Here is a 19,669-nt window from a genome sequence, read left to right as displayed (position 1 = left end):
ATGCAGGGGACACGGGTTCGTGCCCCGGTCTGGGAGGATCCCACATGCCGCGGAGCGGCTGGGCCCGTGAGCCATGGCCGCTGAGCCTGCGCGTCTGGAGCCTGTGCTCCTCGGCGGGAGAGGCCACAACAGTGAGAGGCCCGCGTAGCGCAAAAAAAACCCAAAAAAACACAACTAAATAGTTAACTCAATCTAGAAAAGAATAAACCTAAACCAAAGGAGAATAAATGAAGGAATCATTAAAAATAAAAGTAATAATTGACAAATTAGAATTAATAAACTCAGGCTTTGGCTCTTTGAAAAGATGAACATGTGATTTTAGGAACGGACATATAGCATTTAAATAAAGATCTCAAGCATTTTAAAATTGTATGACATTTTTATGTAAATAAGTTTAATAAGTAAGCTAATAAGTTTAATAATTTTCTAGATAGTAAAGATTTTTCTAGAAAAAGAGAAATTATGAAAGTTGATTTAATAGGTGACTAACCAAGCAATAAATTGAAAAATTTGTCAATGAACTAACCTGAAAAAAAAAATTGGTAAAAAAAAAAAAGATGCTGATCCCAGTCAATTTCAGAGGTAAGCAGTTTTGAACCTCCAAAAAACAGACAAATCCTGTTACATTTAAACTATTCTAGAATGTAGCAAAGAATAGAAAGTGTCACAGTTACGATGCTAGAATAACTGATTACAGTCAAAACAAACAAAACCCACAAAAACTGAAAAGATGATTCAAAAGAGAATTACAAACCAATCTTAATATGAACACAGCTATAAAAATCCTGAAAGAAATGTTAGTAAGTCAAACCCAAGGTTGTATTTAGAGAATACTTATACCATGATTAAGTAGGGTTAATTCCAGGAATGGAATGCAAGGTATATTCACAATAGAAAATACAGAAAGGCTGAAGGGAATCATACAAAAGCACTGACAGTTTACCTCTAAACGATGGGTTTGCAAGTGGTTAAAATTTTTTTCTTTGTGTTTATATGTATTAATAACTTCCAGATTTTCTACAATGAATGTGAATTGCTTGTGTAATTAGAAAAACAAAAAACTGTATTGAGGTCATTTGATAATTCTTGCCTTGACATATACATTAAAATCTGATGGGTGAGTTACCGTACATTCCTACTTTCAACCGTTTGTTGCAATATTCTTTATTTATTTTTCCATTTAGTTATATTATTCCTGAATCAATCTCTATATTTATTTTGCTAGTACTTTAATTGGTATTGCTTTAAATACTTAAATTAAAATATAGATTATTATCATGATCAATATATTCAACCAGGAAGTGATTGAATCTTTTATGAGAAATAATTCATAATAATTTATTCCACAGTTAATATTGACCAGATATTGCTTTAAGCATTTTATAGTTATTGGTTAATGTATTCATTTCCAAAAATACTGATTCATTAAATTAATATTTTGTGTCAAAGCTAATTCAAATTTGTCTTTGTTTTCTTAAATTTTTTTATTATATATTTTTTAACATCTTTATTGGACTATAATTGCTTTACAATGGTGTGTTAATTTGTGCTTTATAACAAAGTGAATCAGTTATACATATACATATGTTCCCATATCTCTTCCCTCTTGTGTCTCCCTCCCACCCACCCTCCCTATCTCACCCCTTTAGGTGGTCACAAAGCACCGAGCTGATCTCTCTGTGCTATGCGGCTGCTTCCCACTAGCTATCTAGTTTACGTTTGGTAGCGTATATATGTCCATGCCACTCTCTCACTTTGTCACAGCTTACCCTTCCCCCTCCCCATATCCTCAAGTCCATTCTCTAGTAGGTCTGTGTCTTTATTCCCATCTTACCCCTAGGTTCTTCATGACATTTTTTTTTATCTTAGATTCCATATATATGTGTTAGCAAACGGTATTTGTTTTTCTCTTTCTGACTTACTTCACTCTGTATGACAGACTCTAGGTCCATCCACCTCACGACAGATAACTCAATTTCGTTTCTTTTTATGGCTGAGTAATATTCCATTGTACATATGTGCCACATCTTCTTTATCCATTCATCTATCAATGGACACTTAGGTTGCTTCCATGTCCTGGCTATTGTAAATAGAGCTGCAATGAACATTGGGGTACAAGACTCTTTTTGAATTATGGTTTTCTCAGGGTATATGCCCAGCAGCAGGATTGCTGGGTCATATGGTAATTCTAATTTTAGTGTTTTAAGGAACCTCCATACTGTTCTCCATAGCGGCTGTATCAATTTACATTCCCACCAACAGCCCAAGAGGATTCCCTTTTCTCCACACCCTCTCCAGCATTTATTGTTTGTAGACTTTTTGATGGTGGCCATTCTGACCGGTGTGAGGTGACACAGTTTTGATTTGCATTTCTCTAATGATCAGTGATGTTGAGCCGTCACATGTTTGTTGGCCGTCTGTATATCTTCTCTGGAGAAATGTCTATTTAGGTCCCCTTAATGTTGTCAGATTATTCCTTTTTTTTTCTCCTGAGGATGCTATTGTTTTTGTTTTCTCTATGTTTTCTAAATCACGTTTATTATTTCTGAATTATTTAATGATTTCTGTTGCTTTTATTAGTAGATCTCTTTTAATATAATTCCTAGTGTCATGTGATCTTTAAAAATTTTATCAGGAATGCGATTTTTTTACTTTTAACATTATCTAGATAATCTATAATTTTGTGAATTTTATAAATGCAACAAGGTAAACATTTTTTCCCTTAGTTGCTAAACATTTTTAACCCATAATTACTAGAAACTATATATTTAATTTTCTTAGGGCCACTGTAGTAACAAGGGTGAAGATGTGTTTTGCGACCCTGAAGATGAATGGGAACCCGACATCACAAATGTTCCAGTGTCTTCATTTTCCAGAAGGAGGTGAGGACATTTGTGTTACTGGCTTTCTTCCTTCTCAAAAGAACTGTCTCTTGTCATGGTGGATATCTGGGAAGGGAACCCAGTATGTCACTGATCAAATTACAGCACTTAGGGCATTACATTGTTTATATTCAGTTAGAATACAAAGAAATAGCCTCAGTATTTTACCATATAAGTTTTAAGAGCAACTTAGACTGGCATAAACCTAATTTCCTATAAAGATGAACCGTGTTTATTACTTTACCCTTTCTCAAAAACCTGGCATATCCTATGATATTTTATTGTAAGTTACAGAGTTTGAAATGCCATTAAGTTAGTATGAGCACCTCAGAACACTAAATCACAGTGATCAAGGACTTCTGTACATGATAGATGTTGCTTATTAACTAAAACATGCAAGACTCAGCGCCAGTGGACGCTGCCCCTGCTCACGCCCCTGTGCTTAGGTTACAGAGAAGCGAACGCTGAAGTAGGAAGGCCTTCGTCCTGGGACTTGGTTAGCCCCTTGGTTTGGTTTTTGAACAGGACTGCTGGCTGCCATGTCCTGAGGATACAGGGATAAGTACAGAATATTCCCTGCCCTCCGAGACCCGGCGTGGAGGAACGTTGGGGCAGGGCAAGTTGATGAAGACCTGACCCGAGGCTGGGGAGGGGCTGCAGGGGAGGATAGGTCTATGGGCATCCGCGCGGCAGGATCACGGGCCTCGGTGGCTGGTGTGGGGTGACAGTGATGCGGGGCTGCAGGCGGGTCCTGGCCGAGTGACTAGGGGAGGGTGGGGTTCCCTGAGGTGGACGGTAGGGAGGCTATTTTGGACGCGGTGAGTTTGAGGTTCCTGGGGGTCATCCAGGTGTACACTGAGGTCTAAGACTGTAGAAGGGATTCGGGAATTTTCAGGAGGTCAAGGTCAGTGGCGTTTCATCCAGCAGAAGCATCACCATAGATAGAACATGTACTGAATGCATGCTGGGCAGAGCCTCATTCACCGCAGAACTGCTGCTGTCCTTACCCCCAGTTTACAGGCGAAGTAACTAAGGATTTAGAGAAGGATCTTGTCCAGAGTCACCAGCCTCTGTTGCAGAGGGAGGAACAGCGAGTTTCGGGTTACATGTAGTCTCAGCTTCATCGCCTTCAGCGCAGCTCAGAGTCCGTTTGGGTTTCTAAACCTCCTTAGGCCTCTCTTGGTTTTGACCATGCTTATTTTAAACTCATTTGTATAAACTCTCCTCAAAGAGGTGGAACTACGTAATTACCTGTGACTTTTGCTTTATTTCCTGCATTCTAGCTGCTAAGCTAGAGTAAGAAGCAGCCAAGATGTCGCACTCGTGTTATGTTAGGTACATGGCAGCTCGGATCTGAAGCTGAAGGAAACACAGAGCATGTGCTTTAAACAGACTCTGGGCTCCTTGAGTGGATCTGCTGCAGGCTCGTGCTGTGCAGAGTCAAGGGTCCCATGGAGTCCTGAGGCCTCGTCCTGGCCCATGTGGCCGGGGGCCCAGGGCAGGATGTCTCAGGGCTTCAGTTTTCTCACCTGTGAGCTGGAGACAGGACAGGGTCATCCCTGAGGAGCAGCTGCTTCTCCGGTGACCACTGTGGTCTCTGATACGGGACCGACGACACTGATGATGCAGTGCTGCTGGGAGGCTTTGAGATCCAACCTTGTCCGTGGCTGCTCTGTAAATGGCAGTTCTTGTTGTCAGGCACCTAATATGTACTGAATAACATGAAATCTTGGGATACAGAGAGGATATGATTTCTGATCCAATTCCAGTGAAAAGATAAGTGATATCTTCAGGTGATTTGTCCCGAGGACTTCAAAACAGAGGTGGGCTCTGGCACTAAAATGAGCTAACTCGTCCTGGGGTGGAATTGGGCGGATGGGGCCTGGGACACTTACACCAGCCCAGAGTGGCATAAGCCTCCCAGAATTCAAACCAGACCTACAGGTTCATGAGAGTGTGGTTTATAAATTCCTTTAGATTTAAAAATTGCTGATTTCTTATTGTTTTATTATAAACACGTATAAGTTTTGTGTACTTAGACGTGTGGATCAAATATGAGCATTAAGAATTAACATGAAAGTTTTATCCTATTGAAGGTTAGTAATTTACATCTTAAATCCCGCTGACTTTTAGGTTAATAATTAGGGAATCAACAGAAACTTAAATCGTTACTGAAAAATCAAAACAGCATTTTCTAAGGTTTCGAAATCAGGTGTTTTCTTTTGGCAGAGACGTTTTTGAAAACTTCTGTCATTTAAAAGTATCATTTTTTAAAAAACATGGATTGCTCTTGGTCAGGAGCCTTGTGTATGAAGTTTCAGCCTTGTAAGAATGTTTATGACAGAATTGCACACTCTGAGAATGCCTGAAGGTAATGGACTCTTAATTATGGAGCTTCTAGGCAATGATGTGCCACGCTTGTTCTGCGGTGAAATAGACCAGTTTGTTGGCATATAAATTTTGATATGTGCTGTTGACAGTTAAAAGTAAAATTTCCCCCGATGTTAAGTAAAAATTCTTTGAAAGGAATGTGACAAGCATTTTTTAATTTGAGTTTAAACATTGTTTAACTACAGTCGTGTTGAAAGAATACGTTTTCCTAGTTCAGACTTAATGGGATAATGTACGCTTTTCTTTCGCACCTAAGTAAAAAAACTGTAACCTGTGAGAATTGATATTTTCTCTCCCTGTTGTCAGTCATAATTCTGTGTTTCTCTCGTAGGAATTCATGGGGAAATTTTATATTTGAAACATTTAGGCGACTACAGATAGAATGCTTTTGTTTAACCATCTTTTCAACAAACAGCGTTTTTCTGTGGGTGGCCACCAGTAGAGAGGGTCCAGTTAAGGAGAAGCCTTCAAAGGTCCCGCTGGACTGAGGTCTGGGGCCACAGCCTGACGTCTGGGGGCTGGAGCTGGGCTTTGGAAAGTTGGTCCGTGGGTGGTGATCCGTCCTTCCCATCACACCCCAGTGGGAGATGTGAGTGTTTTTACCCTCGGGCCGAGGGGCGAGGCAGCAGGAAGAGCCGCTGAAGGTGGAATCTTGGGGTCGCCTCCTGCCTTGTGCCACTGCTGCGCCTCCCGGTGCTGTGCTCTTCGCCCTGGGCAGCAGATATTTGCTTGACTTTATTGACCTGGATCATTTCCCTGCTTAAAAACCTTCCCAGGATAACTTGCTCAGGATCAATGCACGCTCCCTTAGCTGGCATCCGAGGTTGGCCCCAGGCTCGCTCCGGGGGCCCTCCCGGCTCTGGGGCCGAGTCCTTCCCGCTGAGCGCCTCCGCAGCCCTCCGTGCCCTCATGACTTCCTGTGGACCGTAAGCTCCGTGAGCCCAGAAGCCCCGTTTGCCGTGTCTTAACCGCAGTGTCCGGAGCCTGTGAATAGTAGGACAGCTGACCCTTGAACAGCACGGGTTTTCAGTAGTAAACACGACAGGATTGGGGTTGGCTGAGCCTGCAGATGTGGAGGAACGTCGTGTGCCGAGGGCTGACTGTGCGCCCCTAATGCCCGCGCCCCTAATCCCCGCCTCGTCCACGGGTCAGCTGTACATTTGTTCTATTCAGTTAAGTAACTGTAGGGTTAGACTAGTACCTGAAAATAGTAAATTCCTGTTCGATGAACCAAATTAATTTAACCCTTGATGAAAATATTTCCATGGAAAACATTCTCGTGGATGTCCGTTCTCTTTGGAGAATTTAAAACTGTGTCCTTCGCATTTTCCCACGTGGAGTGCAACTGCCAACCTTACGGTTTCTGTTTTTCCAGGAGCAGGACTCTGATGAAGAACAGGAGGGTTTCCGGCTGTCTGCACGGCATAGAGGCCCACACGGTCCAGGATTTGCATTCTTCACACTCATCAGGTACTTTTTTCATCAGACTTTGTTGTTTACTGGGAATAGCACCAAGTCTTGTCTCTGCCACTATCTTGTTTCCTGTTCTTGTGCAAATCATTTCATCTCCTGGAAGCTTCTATTTCCTCTGTAAACAGGGCAGACCGGAGACCCCTCCCACTTCTGAAACTCTGTGCTCTGTGATGTATTCCAAGCCTTTAGTTGAGTGACTAGTTCAAATGTGGAAGACGTGTGTTTGTTCAAAAATGTATGAGGATATTGTTTTCTTCTAAGTGAAAAAAAGGCAAAGTGTAGAAGATTATGTATTACAGGATATCGTATGTGTGAGGAGGAGAAAAAAGATATATACAAACATGCTTATAAATGAATATGCTCTCCCTGAAAGCGCTGGTTTGTCCAGGGCACTTGGGGGATGGGACGGGACAGGAAGGAAGACGTCCTTTTCACAGCATATCCTTCGTTTTCTTCTGAATTTTATATAATATGCATGATTTGTCTAAAGCTACTTTAATTTTTAAAAGTTTAAAAGAAAAAGTTATAGGTGTTATTCCACTGAATAATTATTTTATGCCAATATTGACTATGTTAATTTTCATAAGAAGAGGGGATACACTGTAATTTATATGTGTAAGTACCTGTAATAATTAAAATTACTGCCTGGTAACAGCAGACTACTGCACAGCAATAGAAAAGAACCACTGATTCATACAACAACCCAGATGAATCCCAAAACCCTATGTTGAGTGAAAGAAACTAGATGATAACGAGTACATTCCATATGATTCTATTTATAGGAAGTTCAAAAATAGGCAAAACTAATCTATCGTGACAGAAGCCGAGTACTTCAGGTAGAATGGTGGGTCAGGAGGGAGCCTGCTGGAAAGCGGTGATGGGCGTGTTGCACGTGCTGATCTGAGCGGAAGTTACGCGGGGTCCACGTATGTAAAGACAAGCTGCACACTTAAGATGTGCACAGCTTATTACACTTTACAGAATGTCACTTGTGCCTGAATAAATGGAGTTTTAAAATTACTCTGTAATGTAATAGTCTTATTTCGATAAAGGTGTCAGTGGAATATGAGTAGCCATGAAAGAAACTGTATCTCATCTTGCCTTTAAAATAAAGACACTAGGGTTTCTTTCTTTTTTTAATCATAAAATTATCTTTTAGGAAGATAATTATTATCCTACTACTACTTGTTTAATATAGACTTTATGTTTACCAGCAAAATAAAAGTTTCTGTATCTGTGGTAGCAACTTATTTATTCAGTATTATTTGAGAGTAAGATGTTTTACAAAGGTACCTTTTCCAGATAACTAAACCTGTTTTGAGGGTCTTTTTTTTTTTTTTAATTGAAATATAGTTGATTTACATCATTGTGTTAGTTTCAGGTGTTCAAGGGTCATTTTTTAAGGCCCTTTTTAAAAATTAAGATACAAGGGGAAGTCAGACATATAAGAGGTCTTTGCTTGTTTGCAGTTTTCAGAGAGGGAGCTGGAAACCCACGTGTGCATTTAGTGCGAACCTGCCCGGGGGGCTGCGAGGTTGGGGAGGACAGGCCTGCCAGCTTCAGAAAGTCGAGCCAGTGTCTGAACCTCTCACTTTACGGGCCGTATTTCGAAACTAGATTTTTACAAGTCTTTCTGACATGCTGATGCTGGATTTGGGGATGCATTCTTTTTTTTTTGCGGTATGCGGGCCTCTCACTGCTGTGGCCTCTCCCGTTGCGGAGCACAGGCTCCGGACGCGCAGGCTCAGCGGCCATGGCTCACGGGCCCAGCCGCTCCGCCGCATGTGGGATCTTCCCGGACCAGGGCATGAACCCGTGACCCCTGCATCGGCAGGCGGACTCTCAACCACTGCGCCACCAGGGAAGCCCCATCGGCTCTCGCATCTTAGTAGTTCCCACCTGGTGCCTGTATTTCACTCTGCTTTTTCGTTTGCTGTTTCTAATGGCTTACTGAGTAGAGCAGAAAACTAACCGTGCATATTAAATGAGAAGCCTGCTCACGTGTTAGCGTGCCGGGGTCAAGTTATTTCCAGAGGCACCAAATGAGCTCTTTCAAGTTTTTCCGTTTACCTCTGGTTTGGACGGTGCTTCGAAAATCATGCTGAGAGTCTGTCTCCCCAAGATGTGATAGATTAACTGTAGACAGCTGTTTGGCTTTCACCTCTTTTGGTTGCAGGATACCTAGAGCAGGGGCTGCTACAGGAAGAGCTGCCGAGAGATCTTCCTTCTAATGTCGTTTGCTCTATTACTGCCTGCTTTTCCAGCTTATAAATTAATTAAGCTTATTTTACTTATATTTAATGTGTTTATATTATTTTATGCAACTGCCATTGTTTTCACCAATTCACAGTTCCTTAGGTGTTACCAAAAAGTAAATAAAGAAGGAGGTTAAGCCAATGGTTATGTAGGATATTTGGATTCCCTGTAATCTGTGTCTGTAGCTGCTAAGCTATGGATGGATGCTGTTGAGAGGTTGATTGATTCTTCTGTGGAATTGTGTTTTCCGCTTGGTGTATGGAGGTAAGGGTGTCTTGAAATAGGAATAGCCTACTTGGAATGTGTGACTGTAGCCGCTTGCCCTGATGGGTTTGTTTGCAAGTATTGTCCCTGGAAACGAGGCTTGAGGTGGCTGTTTTCTGTCGACACAGGCTTAGTGGGGAAATCAAGCCCTGTGTACCCAGATGCAGCAGAATCCTTTCTTCCTGGAGTTTGCAAGGAATTGATTGGCTCGTCATTAGAGCTTCTTGGACAGAGTGATGATGAAGAGAACAGTGTCGCGGACAACTTGATTAGTAATTTCCTTAAAATCCACGACGGGGTGCTTGCCGTGTCCAGAGCTCACGAAGAACAGGACGAAGACAGTCAGAGTAACGGTAAGCAGCCCCTGCCCGCCCGCTCACGAGCACCGCGGTTCCCTGCTCCGTTGTGCGTGGCTTTGTCACCTCTGTCGTGCAGTGTCCGACGTTACAGTGTTTTCATGCAGATCAGACGTGAGCTCTTGTGCTTGGAGGTCACTTCTTCTCATCGCTTTTCTTCTTTTGAAGTGTTCTCTGATCGAGCAAACCAGTCGCTTGCTGTGCAGGTGGCGAGCACCTTCGAGCGGCTCGTGGTGCTGACGGGACCCTGGCTGAGCGGCGTCCCCCCCAGGGCCGGCACGGGGGCTTCGCCGGCCGAGCTGAGACGGGAAGTGAGGAAGCTGGGAGGCTGTTTACAGTTGTTTCTGCAGGTAAAGTGATCTCGGGTTATCTCTAGGAGAACCCATCTGTTCAGCAGGTGTTTATCGACTCTCTCCGGTTCGCATCTTGCCCAAAATTTGACCCTTGGGATTTTCAGAAGCACTTTCTGTGTTGAAATCCCAAGACTGTGGATGTTGGATGATTGATGATTGATGGGTGGCACCCAGACTTCGCAGGGCTTCTGCGCGCCGGGCACTGCAAATGTTACCTCCTTCACAGCAGCCCCGGACATGGGCACTGGTGGTGTCACCCTCATATCAGTGAGGAAGTGGAGGCCAGGGAGGGTGTGTCCACTGTTCACAACCAGTAGGTCGTAGACTTGGGCCCGGGTCGCCATGGACCCAACGTGTGCTCCTACCCACCCCCGGCCATACTGCCCTCCACAGGGGCTGCCGGGAAGGGGGTCCGGGTCTCGCTCTGGTTACGGGTGGGGCTTCAGCGCGGGGTGAGTTAGTCACAAGCCTGCTGGCACAGGGGCAAAGAAAGTAATCTTGTTTCCCTGTTTACCTTAAGTCAGATAAGATGAGGCTTGGCTGTAGGAAGAGGTAAGGTAAAAGCTTCCTTTCTCTCATAAAATCTGGAGGCAAGCTTGGTGGCTGCCTCGGGACCCCGGTTCCTTCCGTGCAGCTCTCGGCTGGGCCCCGAGCGTGGCCCCAGGCTCTGTGTCTACCGCGTCCAGGGCTCCAGGGAAGGTCAGTGCACGGGATGGAAGAAGGGGTCTTCTTTTAAGGAGGTTTCTGGAAATCGCCACGTGACATTTCTATTTATGTATCTTTGGCCGGAACCTCATCACATGACCACACGTAGCTGCAGGTGTCCCTGGGAAGTGCATTTTTATTCTGGCAGCCGTGTGACCAGGGAGGACTGGAAGAGGAGGGCATGGGGGCTGGTGCTGGAGAGACCCCGTATCTGCTGACGCCCGGACCTCCTCCGAGAGGCTCCGCACGTACGAGGGGCCAAGGCAGAAACCCAGAGGGACAGGCTTTGTGGCAAAATGTTCTAGATACTTGGACAGATCCTGTAGGGCCTCCCAAGACTTTCCGGTCCTCCTGCCCTAGTGGATGCTTAGTTGTGTCAGATGCCTCCTGGGAGGCTCTCTTTGTTGACTGACTGAACTTACGGGTCCAGTGTTGAAACTGGACCTGTGGTTTCCATTGTCCATTATTCTCCCCTAGGCAGTCTCTGTGGGGCTCCCCGAGACCTGGCCACACATTCCTCCTATTAGCTCCTCTGATCCTAACCCCATACGTTACCCGTTGTGCCGTTTAATGCACCGAGTCGGTGTGGGCAGTGAGCTCTCGGCAGGTGGACGGAATGTGGTGTCCTTTCTCACGAGGGCTCGTTGTGTGACCGATGCTCGGTTGGGTCCTTGTTATTGAATTAATTATAAACTGACATTGGACGAAGGGTCACTTTGGATATAGGTCACGAGGAAACAGAGTGACCATCACAAGGAGGGTGGGCTGCAGACTGGTGGGGACGGGGGGCAGAGGCAGGAGGGCTCAGACAGCACAGGCCCTGAGAGCGCGGGCCGCAGGGTCACCCCCGGTCACCTGGGCTCCAGCCGCATGGTCGCGGGAGGGCTGGGTGACTCGGTCAGCCTCAGATCCTGGAGGCGGTGCAGGATAGGGAAAACCCAACCCAACCCGCCGCGGGCGTTTGGAAGTCTGGTGTGTGAACCAGGGCTGGATTAGGTGTGCGTGTGTCCTTGCACAGACTGTGAGTCTCCTGTTGCCCACCTAGAAAGTGAAGCAGCAGTGCCAACCTGGCGAGGCTGCTGTGACGGCCAGTTAGTTGGCTGGTGTTACAAGAAAGGACCGCAGAGGACCTGGGGTGGAGCGTTCTCCCGTCTCTTCCGTCTCGAGGAAGAGCACTTTGACCGTAACTTAGGGCCGTGGCCTGTTGCCCTGTGAGAAGTGCTTTCCATAAGGAATCAGGACGGAGAGGACGGGTGACCGGGAGGGAGATCAGCTGAGCTCAGGAGACGCTGAAGTTCAGCCGGCAAAACTGGATTTGGGAACCAGGCTCTGCTTAAGTGTAGCTTGAGCACCCTTACCTTGCAGTGATGCAGGCAGCATACTCCAGGAGGCAGACCCGGGAGGGGTGCCTGAGCCGCCCTCCCCGCTCCTCTGGGGGACGTGGCGGAGCCTTTCATCTGCAGCGTCTCAGGTCTTCCCTCCCTTTTCCCTTCCCCTCCCCGCCCCCCATAATAGGAAGCGTCCTGGTTACCCATCCGTCAGACGGCCCAGCACAGGGGGCGCTCGTTGCTGTCTCAGGTCTGGCTGCCGCCTGCCCCCCTTCCGTCTCCTATTAGCGCAGAAGCTCTCTGAGGGCAGCCTGCATCCTAGTCGTGTCGTCACCGTCAGAAGCTACGGGATCGCACGTTGTCTGGTTCCGATCAGACCTTGATGAAGCGCGGTCACTGTATCGATGAACGCAGAATCCGTTTTCTTCACATTGGTCTTCTTGTTCTTACCTCCCCTGGTAATCTCATGTATCCGATACCCTGGTCCATTTTTATCTTACAGGGGTGCTCTTCAGATATCTCATCAATGGTGAAAGAGGCTCAAAAGCAGGTGATCCAAATTGTACACCAAGCCATCAAGTACGCAGGGCAGTTAGCAGCTCTTAGCGGGGACCAGCTGCGCTCCCTGGAGAGCCGCGACTGCGGGGCTGCCGGCCTCCAGGTAACTCGGCAGCGTTCGTGGCGGAAGACATCTCAGGGAACAGTAGAGGCTTCTGGTAGTGGTGTCACTAAGCAGGATAAGTGTTTGTTTTTCAAAGCAACACATACTTTACTAGTTTAACAGGAGATTGAAAGCTGTTACAGTCTAGGTGGTTAAATGTGTCTTGATGATTTGGGGATCCTCACCGTGCCTTCCGGATCTTTGGCTTGGTGGTAGCCGTCTGCTCTGGAGGGTGGGTGCTCAGCCAGCCAACGTGTGAAGAGTGTAATTACGTTTGCATGTTAATTCTAGAAAATGTGTATTTGCTTGCTTTAATTATTCATGCTACTGAAAACATAATATTGTATTAAAACGTTCTAGCAACACGGTGTCCTGTCTAAGAGGATGAGCATTCTTTAACATAATATGTGGGATACAAAATTACAGACTGGCTAATTTTTTTTCCTTATGCACCGTTAGTTCTTATTCTAGCTTTTGTTGAATTAATCAACTTGGAATGTATTACAGTCCTAAAATAAGCAGAAAATATAACTTAATTATTTGGTAATTTAAAAAGAATATAGAACTTGAATTTGCCAGTTAACGCTTAAAACCTTTTTCTAGGATGATTTCATGGGTGCTATTTGTGATGGTGTAGGCCTGGGAATGGAGAGTCTCCTAGATTCTGGACTAGAAAAAGCAAAAGAACTTGAGCGTGAACTCCGAAGTCAGAGTCCCCAAGATGAGGTAAGACGGACAAGGGAATGTCCTGTGTAGTACCAGCCAGTATGTAAAGTTGGTTTTTAAAAACAGTTTAACTCAGTCAGTGATTGAGGTTTTTATAAACTTATGTATTTTAGCTTGTGTTGGATTGTTTTTTACTGAAAAGGGTGTTGACATCATCACTCATGGTGACATTTCCCAGGTTACACCTGAGTCACTGCAGCCCCTTTTGTGGTTCGTGCTTTGCGGGTCCTGCCACGGCTGCCTGGGGATAAACTGAGCGGACGGAGTGTGTCAGCGACCCCTAGTGGCCACTTTCCACTTCTCTTTTTCTTCCTCGTCTTTGTTCAGGACTCTGCTCTTCCTCTTGAGAATGGAAACTACCATTTATCGATCCACTGTCTTGAACAAGGGGAGTCACATCAGTTGTCTCGTGTCAAGATATAGGACCAAGGGAGATGTGGGTGGCCTCCTGGGACAGCCCTGCCCCTACCTCCTCCAGCTAGTTCATGTCAGCACAAAGCCAGTGCTGGCTCACAGGGGGGCTGTGGGGACAGGCTGGATCTTGCCACTGGAGGACCTGCGTGTGTGACCCGGCTCCGTCACCTTCCAGCAGTTGTTTACCGAGCCACTCAGTGTTCTGACCCTGTTTCTTCACCTGTCATGTGTGATGACCCCCGTGGCACAGGCTGTGAGCCGTTTACTTATTAAATAACTCCTGGTAGCAGGTACTGGACCAGGTGTGTACACAGAGTAGAGGCGACCCTCAGTCACCACCGTGCAGAGGGCGGTGGTTACTGCCGGTCCCGTGGCTTCACTGAGCCGGGGCGCCTAGTCTCCCTGAGTCGGGGTCTTACGTTCTACCTGCTTGACTCCCAAAGTCAGCCTGCCACGTGGAAGTCACTGATCACGCACCAGTCTTCTCTGTTGAGTGTTTGTGTTAGTGAGTCGGGGATTCGGAAGGTAGAAGTTCAAACCTTGTGACGGTGGATTTCAGGTTGGTCTGTTCTAGAGTCTTGTTGTAACACCTGTTGTTAGAACCACATCTGAAGGAGCTCCCCGGGGCGCTCGGGCTCCTGAGGTCACCCGCGTGGGTGAAGATTTACGTACGTGTTGGTGATCTGGGAAAGGCAGTTGCGTGGAGGACTGTCGGCTCCCATGCCTCTGGGTGGTTGTTTACAGGAAGGCGGGGAAAGTGAGAGTTCTTTTTTCCTCTTAGGGAAACCTTTGCATTGGTGTATTTCTAGCTCCCTTAGCTGAGGGGAAGCTTCTCGTGTGAGCCAGAGGGGCTCCCCGTCCTTCCGTCAGATGATGAGGCTTTATCTCTGCCCAGGGCAGCTCAGAGCTGGGAGACACTGAACGCTGAGTTGCTTCCCCAGGTCCCGTGTAGCCTTGAGCAGCCGCCTGAGCCTCGGTTGTACCATTTACAAGGTGAGGACGGACCACGCTCACTTCCTAAAGCTGCTCTGAGCATCCTACGGGATTAAGAACGGCGTACGGGAAATCCTAACCGTAGACACTCTGCTTGCACTTTCCTATCTCACTTTGTATCTTGTTTTGTTTTTAAAATAAACACATTCCAAAGGAGCTCACATTGTCACTGACTCAGGGTCTGTGAGTCTAATTGTGTCCAGGGGACATGAGGCTGATTTGGGTTCCTTGATGCGGCTCTGCAGGCAGGGCGCTCCGCCAGCACAGCTGACCCCGGAGCCTGGCTGTGCCCTGCAGCAGTGGCGGCGACATTCATCACTAACACTTTACTTATCACTGTTTGCAAAGTAGAATTTCCGCTGGCAAGGAGTGCAGAAGGGTGCAGAGTCAGTTAATGAGCAGCAGGTGGAATAGTGCGTGTGGGTGTGTTTAGCGGGTGCTGAAGCAGGTGCAGGTGTTGGCGTTGGTCTTTTTTTTAATGAATACTTTTTTTAAAATTGTATTTTATTTTTGTATACAGCAGATTCTTATTAGTCATCCATTTTATACACATCAGTGTCTACATGTCAATCTCCATTGCCCAATTCATCCCACCACCACCATCCCCGCCCCCCCACCGCGGCTTTCCCCCCTTGGTGTCCATACGTTTGTTCTCTACGTCTGTGTCTCAATTTCTGCCCTGCAAACCGGTTCATCCGTACCATTTTTCTAGGTTCCACATATATGCGTTAATATAGATATTTGTCTTTCTCTTTCTGACTCACTTCACTCTGTATGACAGTCTCTAGGTCCATCCACGACTCAACAAGTGACCCAAATGCGTTCCTGTTTATGGCTGGGTAATATTCCATTGTATATATGTGCCACATCTTCTGTATCCATTTGTCTGTCGACGGGGGCGCTGGTCTTGTTTTGAGGAAATCAGCGGCTAAAGGGTCAGGCCCCGCGTCACGGAGTTGATGGGATCTGCACGTCCACGTGGACCTGTGCTCCCACCAGCCTCTCCTCTCCTCTCTGCAGGAGGCCACGGCTGTGTGCTCACGGCCGGGGTTTAGGTTAACGTATCCTTAAAAGTTAAACTCATAAGAACCCACAGAAGGAGAACATAATATTTGAAGAAATACAAAATAGGCTCAGACATAAGGCATTGGAGTCGTATTTTCAAGCTGGAGTCAAGGGGGAAAAAAACAGAATTTAGGTGTTCTTTTTTGTTTACCACGGAGAGGAAATTTGAGTTAGACCCAGGGAAGGGCTCTGTGGGAAAAGCCAGTTACATGCTTCAGCAGCTCGCGTGGCAGAAATGCTGCGGGAAGCGCCTCCGGGACAGAACCAAGCAGCACAAGCAACAGCTTAGAATGGGGGGGAGGGGGAGGGAGAGGGGTCCCACCCGGGTTCTGACCTAGGCCTCGGGGTCTGGTTCCATGTTGTAAAGTGAGGACAGGTGCGTCTGCAGCACGGGGCCGTGGTGGAGAATCAACTGAGCATCAAGTGGTGAAGCACGTGAAAGTGAACTGGCTCAGACAAAGATACACGCTGTGTGAGCTCGTGTGTGTGTAGAATCTAGAAAACCCGAGCTCACTGAAACAGAGGTGGGTGGAGTGGGGGTGGGGAGAGTGGGCCGTGGTGGGGGACAGGAGGTGCAGACTTGCAGCTGTAAGATAAACGAGTCCTGGCGGTGTGACGTGCACGGTGGTGGTTGACAGTACCGTGGTTTATGTTTGAACGCTGCTGAGAGAATAGATCCTGAAAGTTCTCAAGAAACAAAATCGTGTAACTGTGAGGCGACAGATATTAACTAGACTTGCGGTGATCGTTTTACAGCACGTACAGGTATTGAATCATGCTGTACACCTGGAACTAATACAGTGTCGTATGTCAGTTTATCTCAGTGAGACTGGTGAATGCATATAAAGTTCTGAGAGTGTAATTTTTTTCTGGACACATTAGTTATCTCACCCCCTTCCAAAGGATGTTTTGGAAATTTCTTTTCTATAAATATTTAAGTAGGCAAATGCTGCTACTATAGCAAACGTCAGAGGGTATCCATATTTAATGTAGAATCTGTGTGTGATTTCTTTAGAAAGAAATTCCACTTATATGAATTAGACACTCCAGTCTCATGACTACTAGACGAGAACTCTTTTCCCTGGCGGATCCCATGGAGTTCCAGGGTTTTTATCCTTCTAAATAGTTATTTGTATAACAAAGTATTTTAACTTTCTCTATAGGTTACCAAACAGATGAAAGCTAATGCCATAGGATTGATTGAATCCCTTGAAAACCTCTTTGCTGAGTGGAAAACAGTAAGAAAAGCATTAAACTGTTTTTAGGTTTAATTTTGTTTAGTGTACTTCATTTGGTTCCAGCGTGGATGTGTTTATTTCAGTTTCTGTCTTTAGCCAGTGACTCCTCTGTGCACGTTTAGTAGAAGCAGGTACAGTAGTTCTCAAGCTTCTTCCTCTTGGCGTCCTAGCTTACTAGGTTTAGCGATGGATAAAATAGTGTGCAGAAATTGAGTAGTAGTCATGTATTTTATCTGTTTCTTCCTGCTACTGGTTTAGTAACTGTCAGCTTCTGCTTGAATAGTCAGCATAGGCTAAAAAATTGTGTTTAATAATCAATATGCTCAAAGATTTTAAAATACAGGCAAATTAGATAAATTATTTTATTCTCATGTCACAGGTGAATAGAAAAATATTGTAAGTTGAGTATATAATCAATGTGTTACAAAGGAGAGAAATTTCTGTGGCTTGAAAATATTTGTTTAAATAAAATAAACGGGAGATATAAAGTTGAACTCTTAAAAATTAAATAAATTTATCTTTTATGATGTTGGATAATAAATGGTAGGTACTGCTGTTTTATTTCATTCTCATGTAATAGGATATTGGACTTTGATTTTAAATTATTTTCAAAATTTTATTTCTTTTGAAAACAGTAATTGTTAATATTGTATTGTGGTCTTGCTTGTATCAGTAGAAGCGAAGCACTGGTGAGGAAATTAAACTCATTGTCTTTCTTGAAGATAAAATTCTGGCAATTAAAATCATTTTGAATCAGCCTTACTGCCATGTAGCCTATTGTGTATTTTTTAAACTATGAACTTTATTTACACAGAAAAGCTTCAGAACTCAAGTACAAGAAGAAAATTCTGGATACCAAGATTTGAAGAAGATGCTTAATTGTGCCCCAGAATTCTTGAAGTTAAAACATTGCTTAGAGCAAACTATTCAAATTATTATTTCTGCGCTGAGAGGTATATACTGCAAATGGAATTTATGGCTAATCAGAATTTGACAGTTTGAGGAATCTCAGACATCGTCTCGTTTCTAGTCTGGTTCATTCACTGGGGCCTGCTCAGTGCTCCTTCACTGACATTAATTACCTGTAGGAACTTGCGGGGTTGAATTCCCACGTAGCATCTGTAAGTTCCTCTGCCTCAATGACTAGATCCGAAGAGGCAGGTTGCTTATTTAACAGATAAACTGAATAATCTTAAGTGGTTTGAAATTGCCTTGAGGGGTCACTTTGGCTTAAAGGGCGTCTCGAGTCCATCACGACGCTCACCACCTGGTGGGGAACGCTGAGGGTGACCGCCTTTCCCTTCTCCTTGCACAGGGCACCGCGGCCACGTAGCACTCCTCCAGGACTGTGTCCAGAGTCTCTGCAGCTCGGCCAGGGGTCTCCACGGCGACCGAGCCCGCCACAGGGAGCTGGAATCTCGAGCTACCTCACTCCTCTTGGGTTTTGAATTTGAAGAAAGACCTGGTTTGTTGGGACCCTGGGAAGCGTGTGATCGGGATCCCAGAGCAGCAGGACGAGAGCAGCCTGAGCCAGACAGGCCCGGCCCCCGGAAGACCCGAGGTGTACCCAAGCGGGTGTATGAGCTCCCGGGCCCGGCCCCGGGGGGCTCAGAGCAGGGTGCGCTGCCCACCCAGGAGGGCACCGGTCGGGGGTCTCCCACCGCTGGAGAGCAGAGTGGCCACTTCACAGACATCTAGTCTGTGGGTGGCCTCCTGTTGGGTGTGGACATATAAACGCAGTGGATCCTGATTTCAGATGCCTGCGTGTGCACCCAGAGGTTTCCCAGAAGACAGTTTAAAACAGGTATTTACCATGTTGGAACTTTGTGACAATAGGATGGAATTAGGAGTTCAAAGCCAAGTGAGCAGCCCTTCCTCTGGTTTTCCATCGCCTTGAATTTTAAGTGTTCATCCTTGACGCTGATGTGCAGTCTCTGGTTGGCTCACTAGCCTGTCGGTAAAGGGTTTTTGTGGTGATTGTGGTGATTATAAGTTATTTTCCTGTGAGTGGAAACTTTTGTGCCTGTATCTACGCTCCCCTGCAAATAGCAACGATGAGTTTTATGGTGAAACTGCTAAAACAAGTCTAACCAGAGCAGCTTAACTTGCACTGGTAAATCTAAAGCTCTTTTCTTGAAGGATTAACTGGCTGCTGTCTTGAGTAGTGTGTTCAGGACACAGTTTCCTGTTTCTTTCCAAATTATAAGTAGCTTCCTAAGTATAGTAGAGTTTATATTAACCATGTGGCTTGCTGGCATACTAGTTTACTTCGTTATCTGTTGGCAGTCATATTAGGGGCTGTGCGAGTATCACTTACAACCAATTAAATACTGCCAGAAGCACACTTGACGGTTGGATGAGGTTGGGAGACCAGAGGCTGGGTCTTTTCTTGATAATCCTTGTTTGATAAACGAGCAATGAGGGTTTGTATGTGATTTGATGAAGATTAAAGATCCTCACTGTATCTCACAGCTTAAACAACCCTTTATCTACAGTCAGGTAATAGAGATGATATCGTACTTCAGGCATTTTCCATTAAGGAAATAGTCTGACATTTTTGACGG

At 45.5% G+C, this 19,669-nt stretch overlaps 1 protein-coding gene across 1 annotated transcript in view; it reads left to right on the top strand.

The window, feature by feature from the left end:
• The window catches only part of KIF14 (kinesin family member 14), a gene marked incomplete at both ends in the record, with an annotated part of 46,890 nt that extends 28,087 nt beyond the window's left edge, over positions 1-18,803 (top strand). Inside the window, 9 exons of the mRNA XM_079696849.1 lie at positions 2,782-2,882; positions 6,649-6,743; positions 9,395-9,619; positions 9,791-9,972; positions 12,511-12,669; positions 13,273-13,395; positions 17,031-17,105; positions 17,920-18,058; positions 18,421-18,803. Of these exons, the coding sequence (XP_079552975.1) occupies positions 2,782-2,882; positions 6,649-6,743; positions 9,395-9,619; positions 9,791-9,972; positions 12,511-12,669; positions 13,273-13,395; positions 17,031-17,105; positions 17,920-18,058; positions 18,421-18,803 (1,482 nt within the window). The remainder of the gene's footprint in view (positions 1-2,781; positions 2,883-6,648; positions 6,744-9,394; positions 9,620-9,790; positions 9,973-12,510; positions 12,670-13,272; positions 13,396-17,030; positions 17,106-17,919; positions 18,059-18,420) is intronic.
• Positions 18,804-19,669: the final 866 nt, after the last annotated feature.

The sequence above is a fragment of the Hyperoodon ampullatus genome (genome assembly GCF_949752795.1).
Source record: "Hyperoodon ampullatus genome assembly, chromosome: 2".
Classification (NCBI taxonomy): domain Eukaryota; kingdom Metazoa; phylum Chordata; class Mammalia; order Artiodactyla; family Ziphiidae; genus Hyperoodon; species Hyperoodon ampullatus.
This window is presented reverse-complemented; position numbering and strand designations above follow the sequence as displayed.